Source organism: Oncorhynchus masou, chromosome 20 (genome assembly GCF_036934945.1).
Source record: "Oncorhynchus masou masou isolate Uvic2021 chromosome 20, UVic_Omas_1.1, whole genome shotgun sequence".
NCBI classification, from domain to species: domain Eukaryota; kingdom Metazoa; phylum Chordata; class Actinopteri; order Salmoniformes; family Salmonidae; genus Oncorhynchus; species Oncorhynchus masou.
Genome location: NC_088231.1, coordinates 9,353,840 through 9,373,231, shown reverse-complemented (window position 1 = coordinate 9,373,231; position 19,392 = coordinate 9,353,840). Strand labels below are relative to the sequence as shown.

Here is a 19,392-nt window from a genome sequence, read left to right as displayed (position 1 = left end):
GGTTGTTGGCCTGAGGTAGGACTACATAAATTTAAATAGTGGACACGGGTTGTGTTATTTTTTGTGAGTGTAGTGTTAGATGGTAGGGTATTTGTTTTTCCAAGCCAAGTATACGGGATGTGTACTCCAGTCTAGTAGGTGGCGGTAATGCAACATGCCAACCCCCGTTAAACCTCAAAGAAGACCACTTATCGGTTTCCGATTCACGGAAACCGATAAGTTCTTCTCAAATACGGAAAGGCCAATGAATATATTTGATGTGTAACGTAATAAGCAATACCGTATTTCAAAGAACAGCGCGCATATACTTTTTATTTAGCCGCACCATTTGAGCTGACTTCAACCAATAACATCTGTGTAAACGCAAGTAAACAATGATCAAGAACCATTTCCACGTTAGCATTTTTGTTGGAATTTAGACTTTTATTAACACCCTGGAACTCAAAACTGCACAACATCACTCCAGGTAGAATTTAAATCGCGTTGGAGACGGGACTTACTTGATAGATGTTATCTAGGTAACGCTAGCTAGCTGTTCACGTTAGCTAACGATGGCTAACTGTATGGGTTTTCACACTCAAATAGCCTCCATCATGGAGCTGCTAGCGAATTCAGCCGTGACCGAGATCTGTAAACTCGTAGACGACGACTATGCAGTGTTTCGTTTGGAAATAAATCAAAGCCAGAAAGAAAACAGGGTATTGCGTAGGAAACTACAGCTACTGGAACTGAAGGTGGCACGGGAGCGCGTCCTCGCCATTCGTCCCAGTAGTGTCAAGATCCTCGATCGATACAGAGGAATGGCAAGAGGTACATTTTGCAGAAGGCTGTGGGTCATGTCTAGAAGGGATGTCATCCCGCTAATGTCAAAAGTTGAGTCGGTGAGAATTTTGGGATTTTAGCTTGTACTTTTCTTAACCTTAACGTAGCAGGTTATTATAGTTTAAGTATAGGTTAAGTATCCTATATTGCTGCGTAAAGTCTGCTAACCTGATACGGAAAGTGACTTCTGACATTCGCTGCATCCCACCTAGTCAAAATCTACACTACGCGGACAATACCTAATTTAATCACCCCTTCCCCTCCAATAACCCTATTAGGAGAAGGACATCCCACTGGAGGCCACATGAGCTTTGTGAACCCAGCGGGACACAACACGTGGAGCGATGACCAAGCCATAGCTGTTGAGGGGAGTGGAACCTCAACCAAGCATGTTATTGCGATAGAGGTTAGTGTCATAGTATTACATCAAAGTTGGAGTACATCAAATGTGGCCTGTTTATTTCAGAAAGGCTCCCCTCAGCTATTAATTTGCTTACATGTCCATCCTTATCTGCCATAGGGGTGCTATGAGACTTCCCTACAACATTGTTATCCAATTCAAGTCATGTACAGATAATAATCTCTTCTTGTGTCAGTCTGCAGAGGCTGCAGGTCATGGGGTAAAGCAGGAGAGGACTGAAGGAGAGAACCCAAGACACAGAGACATCCAGACTGGCGCCGAGGCTGGAGTGACGCCCCCTGTAGCGATGGGTGACTGCCCCACCGTCACCATGCCCCAGGCCAGGACCCAACGCAACATCAGGGAGGTGAGTGGAACGGCGAACACAGTCCAAGTCAGACGCACTCCGAGACTTTAACTGTAACACACAGGCTCTTACACGCAGGGGGGGGGGCAACTGGGCTAGACTCTTGCTCCTGGCTGAGTATTACCAGGTATTTCAGCAGAGCCAGAGGATTGTTAATTGGGGATAATGATGTTTTAGACATTGGCAGCGATTATCCGTCTTGTTCTTACAGAGATGGACCCTGGCGACATGCCATTTGGTTTAGACACAGACTGATCTGTCTAGAGGGGACCGGAACCTGTACAGTAGTAGTGTATACTCTGAAGGGTGCTGTTACGAATCCCTTTTGGCCCGACAGTCTAGGGGGGATGGTAATGAGATCCGTAACATAACTCATGCAAATTATTATTGTGACAAAGGAAAAGTGTGAACGAAATAACCACGACAACAGAAATCTACCGTCAAACTCTAGGTTTATTTATAAACACACGGTAATGGGGGGAGCAGGAAAAGGGGCTGAGCTGGACCCAAGGAAAGAAACAATAAGTATTCAAAAACACCCCTAAGCTAGACTAGCCTACTTTAACAACAGCTAACTAACTAACCAAAAATACAGTGGGTGGTCCGCCCAGTTCTAACTAGTGTATTTAACAAAGTTCACCTACGGGTAGTGTATGCCCATGGGCGACTTGTCTTGGTTTCCCCCTTTTCCCACCAGCAATCAACACAAACACCATAACCAAAAACAATACTCACAGGTGATGACAAAGTGCTATGAGGTGCTTAAACAAAAGAGAGGTTAAGACACAAAGCGAGAGTGAAACATAGAGACCTACAGACATGACATTTACAGAGAGATTGAGCTCTAGAACAAACAAATGATGGGGTTTTTAAACCATGGAGAAGGAACTGTGATAGGTTAGGAAATAGGAGGAGGTGTGTCTTCTGATTGATGATTGAGTGTTGACTGATTGGGGAGTGATGATTTTCACCTGAGAGGGGAGAAGGAGAGAAAAGAAACACACACAGGATACACACACAGGATACACACACACACAGGATAACTGTATCCGTAACAGGTGCCAAGATAGGAAAGGGCAGGGTCTGGTTGTAGATGAAGTGACTGTGAAAGCGGAGTGTGACGTTCCTCCCACATGGAATGCAGATAGTCACCTAGGAGACACTCTCACAGAGCAGACATTTCTTAGTTTACAGGGAAAGCTTAGAGACAAATCCAAGTGTCACGACCCACTCCCCTTTCCACACGTTCAGGGATTGCGACCCAATTTCCTCATCGATGGGGCCTTCTGATTCAAATGTCCTTTTCAATCAGGTATTGAACTCAAAGGGCCAAGTTGTGGGGAGGGGGTGCAACATCAGTCAATATTAAAGACAAACGTTCCTCTACTCCTACTGCTCTCTCTTCGTCCGCCCACGTGTTCTCGCACACCCCGAGAGCTTCTGGTCAGCGGGGTGGTGGCACCGGGATCCTCATCTCTCCCAAGTGGTCATTCTCTCTCTCTCCCCTTACCCATCTGTCTATCGCCTCCTTTGAATTCCATGCTGTCACAGTTACCAGCCCTTTCAAGCTTAACATCCTTATCATTTATCGCCCTCCAGGTTCCCTCGGAGAGTTCATCAATGAGCTTGATGCCTTGATAAGCTCCTTTCCTGAGGACGGCTCACCTCTCACAGTCCTGGGCGACTTTAACCTCCCCACGTCTACCTTTGACTCATTCCTCTCTGCCTCCTTCTTTCCACTCCTCTCCTCTTTTGACCTCACCCTCTCACCTTCCCCCTACTCACAAGGCAGGCAATACGCTCGACCTCATCTTTACTAGATGCTGTTCTTCCACTAACCTCATTGCAACTCCCCTCCAAGTCTCCGACCACTACCTTGTATCCTTTTCCCTCTCGCTCTCATCCAACACTTCCCACACTGCCCCTACTCGGATGGTATCGCGCCGTCCCAACCTTCGCTCTCTCTCCCCCGCTACTCTCTCCTCTTCCATCCTATCATCTCTTCCCTCTGCTCATACCTTCTCCAACCTATCTCCTGATTCTGCCTCCTCAACCCTCCTCTCTTCCCTTTCTGCATCCTTTGACTCTCTATGTCCCCTATCCTCCAGGCCGGCTCGGTCCTCCCCTCCCGCTCCGTGGCTCGACGACTCATTGCGAGCTCACAGAACAGTGCTCCGGGCAGCCGAGCGGAAATGGAGGAAAACTCGCCTCCCTGCGGACCTGGCATCCTTTCACTCCCTCCTCTCTACATTTTCCTCCTCTGTCTCTGCTGCTAAAGCCACTTTCTTCCACTCTAAATTCCAAGCATCTGCCTCTAACCCTAGGAAGCTCTTTGCCACCTTCTCCTCCCTTCTGAATCCTCCTCCCCCCCCCCTCCTCCCTCTCTGCAGATGACTTTGTCAACCATTTTGAAAAGAAGGTCGACGACATCCGATCCTCGTTTGCTAAGTCAAACGACACCGCTGGTTCTGCTCACACTGCCCTACCCTGTGCTCTGACCTCTTTCTCCCCTCTCTCTCCAGATGAAATCTCGCTTCTTGTGACGGCCGGCCGCCCAACAACCTGCCCGCTTGACCCTATCCCCTCCTCTCTTCTCCAGACCATTTCCGGAGACCTTCTCCCTTACCTCACCTCGCTCATCAACTCATCCCTGACCGCTGGCTACGTCCCTTCCGTCTTCAAGAGAGCGAGAGTTGCACCCCTTCTGAAAAAACCTACACTCGATCCCTCCGATGTCAACAACTACAGACCAGTATCCCTTCTTTCTTTTCTCTCCAAAACTCTTGAACGTGCCGTCCTTGGCCAGCTCTCCCGCTATCTCTCTCAGAATGACCTTCTTGATCCAAATCAGTCAGGTTTCAAGACTAGTCATTCAACTGAGACTGCTCTTCTCTGTATCACGGAGGCACTCTGCACTGCTAAAGCTAACTCTCTCTCCTCTGCTCTCATCCTTCTAGACCTATCGGCTGCCTTCGACACTGTGAACCATCAGATCCTCCTCTCCACCCTCTCCGAGTTGGGCATCTCCGGTGCGGCCCACGCTTGGATTGCGTCCTACCTGACAGGTCGCTCCTACCAGGTGGCGTGGCGAGAATCTGTCTCCTCGCCACGCGCTCTCACCACTGGTGTCCCCCAGGGCTCTGTTCTAGGCCCTCTCCTATTCTCGCTATACACCAAGTCACTTGGCTCTGTCATAACCTCACATGGTCTCTCCTATCATTGCTATGCAGACGACACACAATTAATCTTCTCCTTTCCCCCTTCTGATGACCAGGTGGCGAATCGCATCTCTGCATGTCTGGCAGACATATCAGTGTGGATGACGGATCACCACCTCAAGCTGAACCTCGGCAAGACGGAGCTGCTCTTCCTCCCGGGGAAGGACTGCCCGTTCCATGATCTCGCCATCACGGTTGACAACTCCATTGTTTCCTCCTCCCAGAGCGCTAAGAACCTTGGCGTGATCCTGGACAACACCCTGTCGTTCTCAACTAACATCAAGGCGGTGGCCCGTTCCTGTAGGTTCATGCTCTACAACATCCGCAGAGTACGCCCCTGCCTCACACAGGAAGCGGCGCAGGTCCTAATCCAGGCACTTGTCATCTCCCGTCTGGATTACTGCAACTCGCTGTTGGCTGGGCTCCCTGCCTGTGCCATTAAACCCCTACAACTCATCCAGAACGCCGCAGCCCGTCTGGTGTTCAACCTTCCCAAGTTCTCTCACGTCACCCCGCTCCTCCGCTCTCTCCACTGGCTTCCAGTTGAAGCTCGCATCCGCTACAAGACCATGGTGCTTGCCTACGGAGCTGTGAGGGGAACGGCACCGCAGTACCTCCAGGCTCTGATCAGGCCCTACACCCAAACAAGGGCACTGCGTTCATCCACCTCTGGCCTGCTCGCCTCCCTACCACTGAGGAAGTACAGTTCCCGCTCAGCCCAGTCAAAACTGTTCGCTGCTCTGGCCCCCAATGGTGGAACAAACTCCCTCACGACGCCAGGACAGCGGAGTCAATCACCACCTTCCGGAGACACCTGAAACCCCACCTCTTCAAGGAATACCTAGGATAGGATAAAGCAATCCTTCTCACCCCCCCCTAAATGATTTAGATGCACTATTGTAAAGTGGCTGTTCCACTGATGTCAGAAGGTGAATTCACCAATTTGTAAGTCGCTCTGGATAAGAGCGTCTGCTAAATGACTTAAATGTAATGTAAATGTAATGTTCTTTCACAAAGGCTTCAGCTGCCCCCAGTTGGTGGAGATCCACCAGAGGGTGGATTCTCCTGCAAGCTTCAGCTGAACAATGCACCTCAAGGTCCACAGGGGATAGAAGCCGTTCGCCTGTACACACTGCAGGAAGAGTTTAAGAGAGGACCTACCTAAGGACACACCAGCAGAAAAAAATCCCATTCTAGAACATAGAAAGTAACCATTCCACTCAATAGCTTCTGACGTTTAGATCAAACCCTGCATTAAAGACAACGATGTATTGTGATTGTTGTCAGCTTAAAACATCCTCGGATGCATTTGATGCATACTGAAGATGGCGCCGGCGGGTAGGGCTGCCGTCTTATCGGCTCTTAACCCACCATGATATTTTGCTTGTTTTTTTGCGTTGTTCGCAACTTGTTTTGTACATAATGTTGCTGCTACCGTCTCTTATGACCGAAAAGAGCTTCTGGACATTTGAACTGGGATTACTCACCTCATATTGGACGAGGACTTCTTCAATGAGTCTGATGTGAGGGATATACAATGGACACCCGACCAGGTCCAGGTCCCCATGATTCGCTGGCAAAGTAAACGTAGGTTTCGCAGAAAGAGATCAGGCTGGCTTGTGAGGATCAGGTGACGAGTGGCTAATCTGCCCTCGTCTTCTGTACTGCTAGCTAATGTTCAATCGCTGGAAAATAAATGGGACAAACTGAAAGCACGTATATCCAGCCAACGGGACATTAACTGTAACATCTTATGGTTCAACGAGTCATGGCTGAACGACGACAGTAAGAATATACACCTGGCTGGTTAAACGCTATTGACAGAACCGCAGCCTCTGGTAAGACACAGGGCGGGGGCCTATGCATATTTGTAACAATAGCTGGTGCACGATATCTAAGGAAGTCTCAGGGTTTTGCTCACCTGAGAGTGTGGTCTACAGCTTATCATGAGATACTCTCTAGGTAGATAGAGTTCATCTGTAGCGCTCTACTAGAGGTCGACCGATTATGATTTTTCAACACCGATTATTGGAGGACCAAAAAAGCCAATACCAATTAACGGCTTTTTTTATTTCTTTGTAATAATGAGAATTACGACAATTACAACAATACTGAATGAACACTTATTTTAACTTAATATCATACATCAATAAAATCAATTTAGCCTCAAATAAATAATGAAACATGTTCAATTTGGTTTAAATCATGCAAAATCAAAGTGTTGGAGAAGAAAGTAAAAGTGCAATATGTGCCATGTAAGAAAGCTAACGTTTAAGTTCCTTACTCCGAACATGAGAACATATGAAAGCTGGTGGTTCCTTTTAACATGAGTCTTCAATATTCCCAGGTAAGAAGTTTTTAGGTTGGAGTTATTATAGGACTATTTCTCTCTCTACCATTTGTTTTTCATTAACCTTTGACTATTGTATGTTCTTATAGGCACTTCAGTATTGCCAGTGTAACAGTATAGCTTCCGTTGCTCTCCTCGTTCCTACCTGGGCTTGAACCAGGAACACAAAGACAACAGCCACCCTCGAAGCAGCATTACCCATGCAGAGCAAGGGGAACAACTACTCCAAGTTTCAGAGCGAGTGACGTTTGAAACGCTATTAGCGGCACTCCGCTAACTAACTAGCCATTTCACATCGGTTACACCAGCCTAATCTCGGGAGTTGATAGGCTTGAAGTCATAAACAGCTGCTGGCAAACGCACAAAAGTGCTGTTTGAATGAATGCTTAAGAGCCTGTTGCTGCCTACCATCACTCAGACTGCTCTATCAAATCATAGACTTAGTTATAACATGATAACACACAGAAAATACGAGCCTTGGGTCATTAATATGGCCAAATCCGGAAAACAATAATCTCGAAAACGAGACGTTTATTCTTTCAGTGAAATACGGAACCGTTCTGTATTTTATCTAACGGGTGGCATCCATAAGTCTAAAAATTCCTGTTACATTGCACAACCTTCAATGTTATGTTAGAATTATGTAAAATTCTGGCAAATTAGGTGGCCCAAACTGTTGCATATACACGGACTCTGCGTGCAATGAATGCAAGAGAAGTGACACAATTTCACCTGGTTAATATTGCCTGCTAACCTGGATTTCCTTTAGCTAAATTATGCAGGTTTAAAAATATATACTTCTGTGTATTGATTTTAAGGCATTGATGTTTATAGTTAGGTACACATTGGAGCAACGATACGCACTGCATCGATTATATGCAACACAGGACATGCTAGATAACTACACATGGTTAATGATATTACTAGTTTAACTAGTGATTATGATTGTTTTTTATAAGAAGTTTAATGCTGGCTAGCAACTTACCTTGGCTTATTGCATTCGCGTAACAGGCAGTCTCCTCGTGGAGTGCAATCCGGTGGTTAGAGCATTGGACTAGTTAACTGTAAGGTTGCAAGATTGAATCCCTCGAGCTGACAAGGTAAAAATCTGTTCTGCCCCTGAACGAGGCAGTTAACCCACCGTTCCTAGGCAGTCATTGAAAATAAGAATGTGTTCTTAACTGACTTGTTAGTTAAATAAAGGTGTAAAAAAAACTTTTTTTAAAAACTGCAAAATCGGTGTCCAAAAATACCGATTTCCTATTATGAAAACTTGAAATCGGCCCTAATTAATCGGCCATTCCGATTAATCGGTCGACCTCTACTGTCTACGTACCACCACAGACCGACGTTGGCATTAAGACGGCACTCAATGAGCTGTATTCCGCCATAAGCAAACAGGAAAATGTTCATCCAGTGGCGGCGCTCCTAGTGGCCTAGGACTTTAATGCAGGGAAACTTAAATCAGTTTTACCTAATTTCTATCACCATGTTAAATGTGGAACCAGAGGGAAATATTTTCTAGACCACCTTTACTCCACACACAGAGACGCACGCGTACAAAGCTCGCCCTCCATTTGGCAAATCTGACCTTAACTCTATCCTCCTGATCCTGCTTACAAGCAAAAATTAAAACAAGATGCACCTGTGACTCAGTCTGTAAAAAAGTGGTCAGATGAAGCAGATGCTAAACTACAGGACTGTTTTGCTAGCACAGACTGAAATATGTTCCGGGATTCTTCCGAAGGCATTGAAGTGTACACCATCAGTCACTGGCTTTATCAATAACGTCGTCCCCACATTAACTGTACGTACATACCCAACCAGAAGCCATGGATTACAGGCAACATTCACACTGAGCTAAAGGGTAGAGCTGCCGCTTTCAAGGAGCAGGAAGCTTATAAGAATTCCCGCTATTCCCTCCGACAAACCATCACAGGCAAAGCATCAATACAGGACTAAGATCGAATCGTACTACACCGGCTCCGATGCTCGTCAGATGTGGCAGGGCCTGCAAACTATTAAACTACAAAGGGAAGCACAGTCGAGAGCTGCCCAGTGATACGAGCCTACCAGACGAGCTAAATAACTTCTATGCTGGGGCGGCAGGGTAGCCTAGTGGTTAGTGTTGGACTAGTAACCAAAAGGTTGCAAGTTCAAATCCCCAAGCTGACAAGGTACAAATCTGTCGTTCTGCCCCTGAACAGGCAGTTAACCCACTGTTCCTAGGCCGTCATTGAAAATAAGAATTTGTTCTTAACTGACTTGCCTAGTTAAATAAAGGTTAAAAAAACGTCGAGGCAAGTAACACTGAAACATGCATGAGAGCATCAGCTGTTCCGGAAGACTGTGTGATCACACTCTCCGCAGCCGATGTGAGTAAGACCTTTAAACGGGTACCAGGACGTGTACTCCGAGCATGCGCTGACCAATTGGCAAGTGTCTTCACTGACATTTTCAACCTCTCCCTGTCTGCGCCTGTAATACCAACATATCTTAACTTCTTGATGCACCCATCCCATTAGCGGGATCTTTTTCGCCAACATTCGCTGAATTGCAGAGCGCCAAATTAAATTACAAAAAAATATTTAATTTTCATGAAATCACAAGTGCAATATAGCAAAACACAGTTTAGCTTGTTGTTAATCCACCTGGCATGTCAGATTTCAAAAAAGCTTTTCGGCGAAAGCATACCAAGCGTTTATGTAAGGACATCTTTCTCAGCATACAAAACATTACAAACAGCTAGCAACCAAGTAGATTGGTCAGAAAAGTAATAAAATGAATCGCTTACTTTTTGGTCTTCGGATGTTTGCACTCACAAGACTCCCAGTTACACAATAAATGTTCATTTTGTTCCATAAAGATTATTTTTATATCCACAATACCTCTATTTGGTTGGTGTATTATGTTCAGAAATCCACAGGTTCGAGTGGTCACGACGGAGCAGACAAATTCCAAATAGTATACGGAAAGTTCGTAGAAACATGCCAAATGTTTTTTATTTTAAATAATCAATCCTCAGGTTATTTTAAAAATATATAATCGATAATATTTAAACCGGGACTGTAGCTGAGAGAGAGAGAGAGAGAGAGAGAGAGAGAGAGAGAGAGAGAGAGAGAGAGAGAGAGAGAGAGAGAGAGAGAGAGAGAGAGAGAGAGAGAGAGAGAGAGAGAGAGAGAGAGAGAGAGAGAGAGAGAGAGAGAGAGAGAGAGAGAGAGAGAGAGAGAGAGAGAGAGAGAGAGAGAGAGAGAGAGAGAGAGAGAGAGAGAGAGAGAGAGAGAGAGAGAGAGAGAGAGAGAGAGAGAGAGAGAGAGAGAGAGAGAGAGAGAGAGAGAGAGAGAGAGAGAGAGAGAGAGAGAGAGAGAGAGAGAGAGAGAGAGAGAGAGAGAGAGAGAGAGAGAGAGAGAGACGGTGATCTTTCTCGCTCAGTTTCAGGCTTTTATTTTGAAAAATGTCTAAATACTCTTCACAGCTTGTGGAAGCCATAGGAAAATGAATCTGTTTGATATCCCTTTTAATTGGAGCGATGGCAGGCAATGGAACAGAGCTTTCAGGAAAAACAGCATTTTCGGGTTGGATTTTCCTCTGGTTTTTGCCTGTAATATCAGTTCAGTTATACTCACAGACAATATTTTGACAGTTTTGGAAACTTTAGAGTTTTCTATCCTAATCTGACAATTATATGCATAATCTAGATTCTGGGCCTGAGAAATAGGCAGTTTCATTTGGGTACATTTTTCATCCAAACATCAAAATACTGCCCCTACACTCAACAGGTTAAGCAGACAACCATAGTCCCTGTGCTCAAGAACGCTAAGGTAACCTGTCTAAATGACTACCGACCTGTAGCACTCATGTCTGCAGTCATGAAATGCTTTGAAAGGCTGGTCATGGCTCACATCAACACCATTATCCCAGAAACCCTAGACCCACTCCAATTTGCATACCGCACCAACAGTTCCACAGATGATGTAATCTCTATTGCACTCCACACTGCCCTCTCCCACCTGGAAAAAAGGATCCCCTACGTGAGAATGCTATTCATTGACTACAGCTCAGTGTTCAACACCATAGTGCCCTCAAAGCTCATCACTAATCTAAAGACCCTGGAACTAAACACCTCCCTCTGCAACTGGATCCTGGACTTCCTGACGGGTCACCCTCGGGTGGTAAAGGTAGGTAACAAATCTGCCACGCTGATCCTCAACACGGTGACCCCTCAGGGGTGTATGCTCAGTCCCCTCCTGTACTCGCTGTTCACTCATGACTGCACAGCCAGGCATGACTCCAACACCATCATTACGTTTGCTGATGACACAACAGTGGTAGGCCTGATCACTGACAATGATGAGAAAGCCTGTAGGGAGGAGGTCAGAGACCTGACCGTGTGGTGCAAGGACAACAACCTCTCCCTCAATGTGATCAAGACAAAGGAGATGATTGTGGACTATAGGAAAAGGAGGACCGAGCACGCCCCCATTCTCATCGACAGGGCTGTAGTGGAGCAGGTTGAGAGCTTCAAGTTCCTTGGTGTTCACATCACCAACAAACTAACATGGTCCAAGCATACCATGACAGTTGTGAAGCGGGCACAACAAAACCTATTCCCCCTCAGGAGACTGCTTCTACAGCTGCACCATCGAGAGCATCCTGTCGGGTTGCATCACTGCCTGGTATGGCAACTGCTTGGCCTCCGACCGTAAGGCACTACAGAGGATAGTGCGTACGGCCCAGTACATCAGAGGCCAAGCTACCTGCCATCCAGGACCTCTATACCAGGCGGTGTCAGAGGAAAGCCCCAAAAATACTCCAGCCACCCAAGTCATAGACTCTTCTTTCTGCTACTGCACGGCAAGCGGTACCGGAGCGCCCAGTCTAGGTCCAAGAGGCTTCTAAATAGCTTCTACCCCCAAGCCATAAGACTCCTGAACAGCTAATGAAATGGCCACCCAGACTATTTGCATTGCCCCCACCCTCTTCTACGCTGCTGCTACTCTGTTATTATCTATGCATGGTCACTAACTCTACCTACATGTACATAATTCCCTCACCAGTGCCCCCCGCACATTGACTCTGTACTGGTACCCCCTGTATATAGCCCTGCTCTTATTTACTGCTGCACTTTATTTGTTATTCTTATCTCTTATTTTTTAGGGATTTTCTTAAAATGTCATTGTTGGTTAAGTAATCATTTCACTGTAAGGTCTACACATGTTGTATTCGGCGCATGAGACAAATAACATTTGATTTGCAATTACGAGAGTAAAAGATTTTAGTGTTGAAGATTCCCGTAAAAGTATTGCATCCAGACACTGTGATATACAGTTGAAGTCGCAGGTTTACATACACCTTAGCCAAATACATTTAAACTCAGTTTTTCCACAATTCCTGACATTTAATCCTAGTAAAAATTCCCTGTCTTAGATTAGTTAGGATCACCACGTTATTTTAAGAATGTGAAATGTCAGAATAATAGTAGAGAATGATTTCTTTTAAGCTTTTATTTCTTTCATCACATTCCCAGTGGGTCAGAAGTTTACGTACACTCAATTAGTATTTGGTAGCATTGCCTTTTTAAATTGTTTACCTGAAACATTTGACCCAAGTTAGTCTTCCACAAGCTTCCCACAATAAATTGGGTGAATTTTGTTCCATTTCTCCTGACAGAGCTGGTGTAGATTATAACAGAACATGGCCAAGATGTTCAAATGTTCATAAATGACCAGCATGGTCAAATAATAATAATCACAGGCAGAACAGTTTAAACTGGAGCAGCAGTACGGCCAGGTGGACTGGGGACAACAAGGAGTCATCATGCCAGGTAGTCCTGAGGCATGGTCATAGGGCTCAGGTCCTCCCAGAGAGCGAGAAAGAAATAGAGAATTAGAGAGAGCATACTTAAATTCACACAGGACACCGGATAGGACAGAATTACTCCAGATATAACAAACTGACGCTAGCCCCCCGACACATAAACTACTGCAGCATAAATACTGGAGGCTGAGACAGGAGGGGTCAGGAGACACTGTGGCCCCACCCGAGGACACCCCCGGACAGGGCCAAACAGGAAGGATATAACCCCACCCACTTTGCCAAAGCACAGCCCCCACACCAACTTGTCCATTTGGAAGACCCATTTGTGATCAAGCTTTAACTTCCTGCCTTATGATGCCATCTATTTTGTGAAGTGCACCACTCCCTCCTGCAGCAAAGCACCCCGACAACATGATGTTGCCACCCCCGTGCTTCACATTTGGGATGATGTTCTTTGGCTTGCAAGCCTCCCCCTTCTTCCTCCAAACATAACGATGGTCATTATGGCCAAACATTTCTATTTTTGTTTCATCAGGCCGGAGGATATTTCTCCAAGAAGTACAATCTTTGTCACTATGTGCAGTTGCAAACCGTAGTCTGGTTTCTTTTAATGGTGGGTTTGGAGCAGTGGCTTCTTCCTTGCTGAGCGGCCTTTCAGGTTTTGTCGATTTATAGGACTCGTGTTATTGTGGGTATATATACTTTTGTACCTGTTTCCTCCAGCATCTTCATAAAGTCATTTGCTGTTCTGGGATTGATAAGTACGTTCATCTCTAGGAGACAAAACGCGTCTCCTTCCTGAGCGGTATGACGGCTGCGTGGTCCCGTGGTGTTTATACCTGCGTACTATTGTTTGTACATATGAACTTGGTACCTTCAAGCATTTGATAATTGCTCCCAAGGATGAACCAGACTTGTGGAGGTCTTCAATTTGTTTTCTGAGGTCTTGGCTGATTTATTTTGATTTTCCTATGATGTCAAGCAGAGAGGCACTGAGTTTGAAGCTAGGCCTTGAAATACATCCACAGTTACACCAAATACTAATTGAGTGTATGTAAACTTCTGACCCACTGGGAATGTGACAAAATAAATAAAAGCTGAAATAAATCATTCTCTCTACTATTATTCTGACATTTCTTGTTCTTAAAGTAAAGTGGTGGTCCTAACTGACCTAAGACGTGGAATATTTACTAGGATTAAAATTGTGAAACTGAGTTAATGTATTTGGCTAAGGTGTACAGTGGGGCAAACAAGTATTTAGTCAGCCACCAATTGTGCAAGTTCTCCCACTTAAAAATATGAGGCCTGTAATGTTCATCATAGGTACACTTCAACTATGACAGACAAAATGAGAAAATAATCCAGAAAATCACATTGTAGGATTTTTAATGAATTTATTTGCAAATTATGGTGTAAAAAAAGTTTTGTTATTGACCAAATACTTAATCTCAATACTTTATATACCCTTTGTTGGCAATGACAGAGGTGAAGACATACAGAAAACGTTTGACAAGGTTTTCACACACTGTTGCTGATATTTTGGCCCATTCCTCCATGCAGATCTCCTCCTAAAGCAGTAATGTTTTGGGGCTGTTGCTGGGCAACATGGACTTTCAACTCCCTCCAAAGATTTTCTATGGGGTTGAGATCTGGAGACCGGCTAGGCCACTCCAGGACCTTGAAATGCTTCTTACAAAGCCACTCCTTCGTTGCCCGGGCGGTGTGTTTGGGATCATTGTCATGCTGAAAGACCCAGCCACGTTTCATCTTCAATGCCCTTGCTGATGGAAGGAGGTTTTCACTCAAAATCTCACGATACATGGCCCCATTCATTCTTTCCTTTACACGGATCAGTTGTCCTGGTCCCTTTGCAGAAAAACAGCCCCAAATCATGATGTTTCCACCCCCATGCTTCACAGTAGGTATGGTGTTCTTTGGATGCAACTCGGCATTCTTTGTCCTCCAAACACAACGAGTTGAGTTTCTACCAAAAAGTTATATTTTGGTTTCATCAGACCATATGACATTCTCCCAATCTTCTTCTGAATCATCCAAATGCTCTCTAGCAAACTTCAGACGGGCCTGGACATGTACTGGCTTAAGCAGGGGGACACGTCTGACACTGCAGGATTTGAGTCCCTGGCGGCGTAGTGTGTTACTGATGTAGGCTTTGTTACTTTGGTCCCAGCTCTCTGCAGGTCATTCACTAGGTCCCCCCGTGTGGTTCTGGGATTTTTGCTCACCGTTCTTGTGATCATTTTGACCCCACGGGGTGAGATCTTGTGTGGAGCCCCAGATCGAGGGAGATTATCAGTGGTCTTGTATGTCTTTGGTCTTGGCCATAGTGGAGTTTGGAGTGTGACTGTTTGAGGTTGTGGACAGGTGTCTTTTATACTGATAACAAGTTCAAACAGGTGCCATTAATACAGGTAACGAGTGGAGGACAGAGGAGCCTCCTTTAAGAAGAAGTTACAGGTCTGTGAGAGCCAGAAATCTTGCTTGTTTGTAGGTGACCAAACACTTATTTTCCACCATAATTTGCAAATAAATTCATTAAAAATCCTATCATGTGATTTTCTGGATCTTTTTTCCTAATTTTGTCTGTCATAATTGAAGTGTACCTATGATGAAAATTACAGGCCTCTCATCTTTTTAAGTGGGAGGACTTGCACAATTGGTGGCTGACTAAATACTTTTTTTGCCCCACTGTATATACTTAATCTATGGCAAGAACTGAAAATGGTTTTCTAGCAATGATCAACAACCAATTTGACAGCTTGAAAATGTTAGAAAAGTATAAATGGGCAAATATTGCACAATCCAGGTGTGGAAAGTTCTTCGACTTACCCAGAAATACTCCGCTGTAATTGCTGCCAAAGGTGCTTCTACAAAGTATTGACTCACGGGTGTGAATACTTTTTTAAATTTCCTTTTCAATAAATTTGCAAAAATGTCTTAACATCTTTTCACTTGATCATTATGGGACAGTGTGTGTAGATGGATGAGAGAGAAATCCATTGAATTCAGGCTGTAACGCAACAATGTGAAATAAGTCAAGGGGTATGAATACTTTCATTGGCATTGTATACGCCTAAAACGGCTGTTACCTAGTGTTTGTACTGAGTAGGCTATATGATAACAAATGCCTATTTCATTACTTCCATTGAACTACTTTTTTTTTTTTTTTTTTTTTTTCAGGCACTTTTTTTGAATGAGGAAATGTGTGCAGTTCAAGTTCATGCAGATTTTTTTTTTAAACGTGTATGTTCAATAGAATAAAATCTAATTTTGTGTTAGACTTGATTGAGGCTCTCTTTAGTATACGTACATCTGATCTCACCCTATTCTGTGTACACACAACAGCGCTTTATAAGCAAATATACACTTACTAAATATACTAACACCTGCTGTACACGTCAAAATTGTTTACGTAGTGGGGATGGGTAAACCCTCCTGAAAGTGTGTTTATTATCTCTGTGTGTGTGTACCTGAGAGTGTGTATGTCTGTAATCTGTATCACCTGTCTCTTCCAGGAGGATGAGGTTCCAGAGGTGCTGCTGGTGAAGGAGGAGGAGTGGTGTGAGGAGGGTCTGGGGAACCCTGAGGGGAACATGGTCATGGAGGACAACCAGACTACACCTCCTGAACCCACAGAGGAACCAGCTGAGCAGCACAGTACCACACACAGTCTCACTGAGGTGAGCTACTGTCTGAATGGTATTCGGTCAGGGCCTGAATCCACACAACCTCAGAGCAGGAGTACTGATTTAGCATCAGTTTAGCCTTTTAGATCATAATGAACAAGATTTATATGGAAAGATATATATATATATATATTTTTTTTTTATATATATATATTTTTTTTTTATATATATATATATTTTTTTATATATATATATATTTTTTTTTATATATATATATTTTTTTTATATATATATATTAGACCACGCCTTTGAATTATCAAACTATTAAAGAATGTCAAGTAATCAAATTAACTAACATGTTTGCATTGTACTCATAGTAATCCCTCAGCTCCATAGCAGGATGCTCATATCAGATTTCTGGATCCAACATCCTCTCACACTGTATCTCTTAGTCAGTAGACATGGAGGATGGGAACCCTGATCTGCTGCTGGTCAAAGAGGAGACAATAGAAGATGGACCAGAGAGCATTGATCTGCTGAATGGACTAAAGATGGGGGAGCAAGGTAAGGGAGAAATACATAAAACCTACATACAGTAATAGTTATTCAATGGGAATAGTGACGCTTCTGGCTATATATTTTTTTCTTCAATAAAGGAAATCAATACAATTTATGTTAAATCCAAAAACACAATATATAAACTTGACAAAACAAAACACATATGTGGAGTTTTATTGTTGTGTTTATAAAGTATATTTTCTAACTTTTTCCTGCAGGTGATTGGCTGGAGGCTAACAGAGGAGACTGGGTGGACATCTTGGATTCCCAGATCCAGACCGGTGCAGCCAAAGGCCCAGGGGACAACCTTACTGAGCAGGCCAAGACCAGAGGTGACATAGTGGAGGTCAGTGGATGGGACAGTGTCCTCAACTCTGGGCTGGGGAACAACACTGTCAACCAGAAACAGACAGTCGAACACAAAACAACAACCAAACTGGAACACAAAATAACATCCGGATTTAGTCTCCATGACAACAGATTGGCTGCGACAAGGACGAAGCATAGATTTGGTCCGCGGGGACGGGGAGGTGTCAGTATGCGGCAGGAGAGAACAGACACAGACTCTGCTAGCGATGCTCCATCTTGCTCCTATAGTTGTGATTCAGAGAGACTGATGGCGCCTCAGGTTAACCCCCTAACAGGTGCTGCCTACAGCCTGCCTTCTATAGGATCTATCAACTGGAACATGGACCCTGCAACAACACAGACACTCCCTGGCCTTCATCCTCCTCACACTCTCCTAATGTTAAACCAGACCTCAGACAATGCCAGTGCACTAAATGGCTACACAAGCCCTTTGACAAATGACAGTAGTTGTGACGCTATCAGCAGATCCGGTGGAAAAGAGAAGCACTTCCCGTGTTCTTTCTGTGGGAAAGCCTTCAGTTTCCCCAAACAGTTGGAGATCCACCAGAGGATGCACACGGGGGAGAAACCTTTCGGCTGCCATCTTTGCCGGGTGAGTTTCTCCCAGTTGTCCAACCTGAAGAGGCACCAGAGGGTCCACACAGGGGAGAAACCCTACAGCTGCCCCGAGTGTCACATGCGCTTCACCCAAGCTGGCAGCCTGAAGAGGCACCTGAAGGTCCACACGGGAGAACGGCTGTTCGCCTGTACGCACTGCGGGAAGAGGTTCTCAGAGAGGAGCTATCTCAGGATACACCAGCAGAAAAACCATTCCACTCTATAGAATGGACATAATTCTACTTATTTTTTTTACATTTAGATCAAGCTCTGCATTTAAGACAATGTTCATTGTTGTCAGCCAAAAATATCCACAGGTGCATTTTGAATAATGAGGTTAACAGATTTCAGTGTTGAACATTCCTGGGTAGAATATTGCATCCTGACATTGTGTGATATATAGAGCATATATAAGCCCAAAAGTTACATATTGTGTTTGTACTGAGTAGGTTATGAGGTTCACAAATTCCTATTCCATTACATCCATAGAACGACACATTTTTAATGAGAAAATGAATGCAGTTTATCAAGTTCATGCCGATTTTTGTTGTTGACATGTGTATGTGTGATTTTCATATGGTGTATTTGACACCTTGTTTAATAAACACAAAATGGGACTTTTCATTGTGAGTCTTCAGTGTTCATCACATCTATTCATCTCACCCTATTCTGCACACACCAATACAACCTTCAAAGGGCCCGATTCAATCCAATCCACTTTAGGCAACATCTACATAGCTGACGTTTTGAGGTGTCAGAGGTGGAACTGGAGGTAGCACTGTCAAATCCACAAGCGGCTCCAGGCATTATACCTAAAGCGGACATTGCCATTGGCTGCACGAAGTCGCATTAAGAGAAATCCCATGCAGCCTTCTTTACAATTTTGAACAATAGAATTTGAGATGTATTCTATACCCCGATTAGGCCTCATTTTGTTTGAATGATTTTCAATTTGAGTGTCACTATTTCTGTACAGCATACACTTTCTCATTCTGAACTTCTAACGCGAGTGGGACGGGTGTAGCTTTGTGACAATGATCACGAGCTGCTGGTCACCGATTTGACAATTCCGCCACCTAAACAGCTATGCAGGTGTCTGCTATAGCCGGTTAATGATGGATCGTATTGAATCCAAGCCTTAATATACCTACACATGCTAACAAACACCTCCTGTACACATCAAAATATTTGCCAGGTTTGTCTGACTTATAGCTGACTCATATTTACCCACAACACATTTATGTCCACCA

At 44.5% G+C, this 19,392-nt stretch overlaps 1 protein-coding gene across 2 annotated transcripts; it reads left to right on the top strand.

The window, feature by feature from the left end:
• Nucleotides 1-208: 208 nt before the first annotated feature.
• On the top strand, nt 209-18,764 carry LOC135506876 (oocyte zinc finger protein XlCOF29-like). 2 transcript variants are annotated; one of them, XM_064926289.1, is made up of 6 exons: nt 209-810; nt 1,101-1,228; nt 1,419-1,589; nt 16,508-16,672; nt 17,071-17,182; nt 17,395-18,764. In XM_064926289.1, the coding sequence occupies exons 1-6, from the start codon at nt 552-554 to the stop codon at nt 18,366-18,368; spliced, it is 1,809 nt and encodes a 602-aa protein (XP_064782361.1). In that variant the 5' UTR covers nt 209-551; the 3' UTR covers nt 18,369-18,764. The 2 variants fall into 2 exon arrangements, with proteins under 2 accessions (XP_064782361.1, XP_064782362.1); XM_064926290.1 differs by having other exon boundaries at nt 720-881.
• The last annotated feature ends 628 nt before the right edge of the window (nt 18,765-19,392 follow it).

Excerpts from the sequence above, each read along its gene's own strand:
- LOC135506876 (XM_064926289.1), top strand. The coding sequence starts at position 552 with ATGGCTAACTGTATGGGTTTTCACACTCAAATAGCCTCCATCATGGAG. Across the intron at positions 1,229-1,418 it reads AGCATGTTATTGCGATAGAG|TCTGCAGAGGCTGCAGGTCA; the intron begins GTTAGTGTCATA and ends TTCTTGTGTCAG. Across the intron at positions 1,590-16,507 it reads CCCAACGCAACATCAGGGAG|GAGGATGAGGTTCCAGAGGT; the intron begins GTGAGTGGAACG and ends TGTCTCTTCCAG.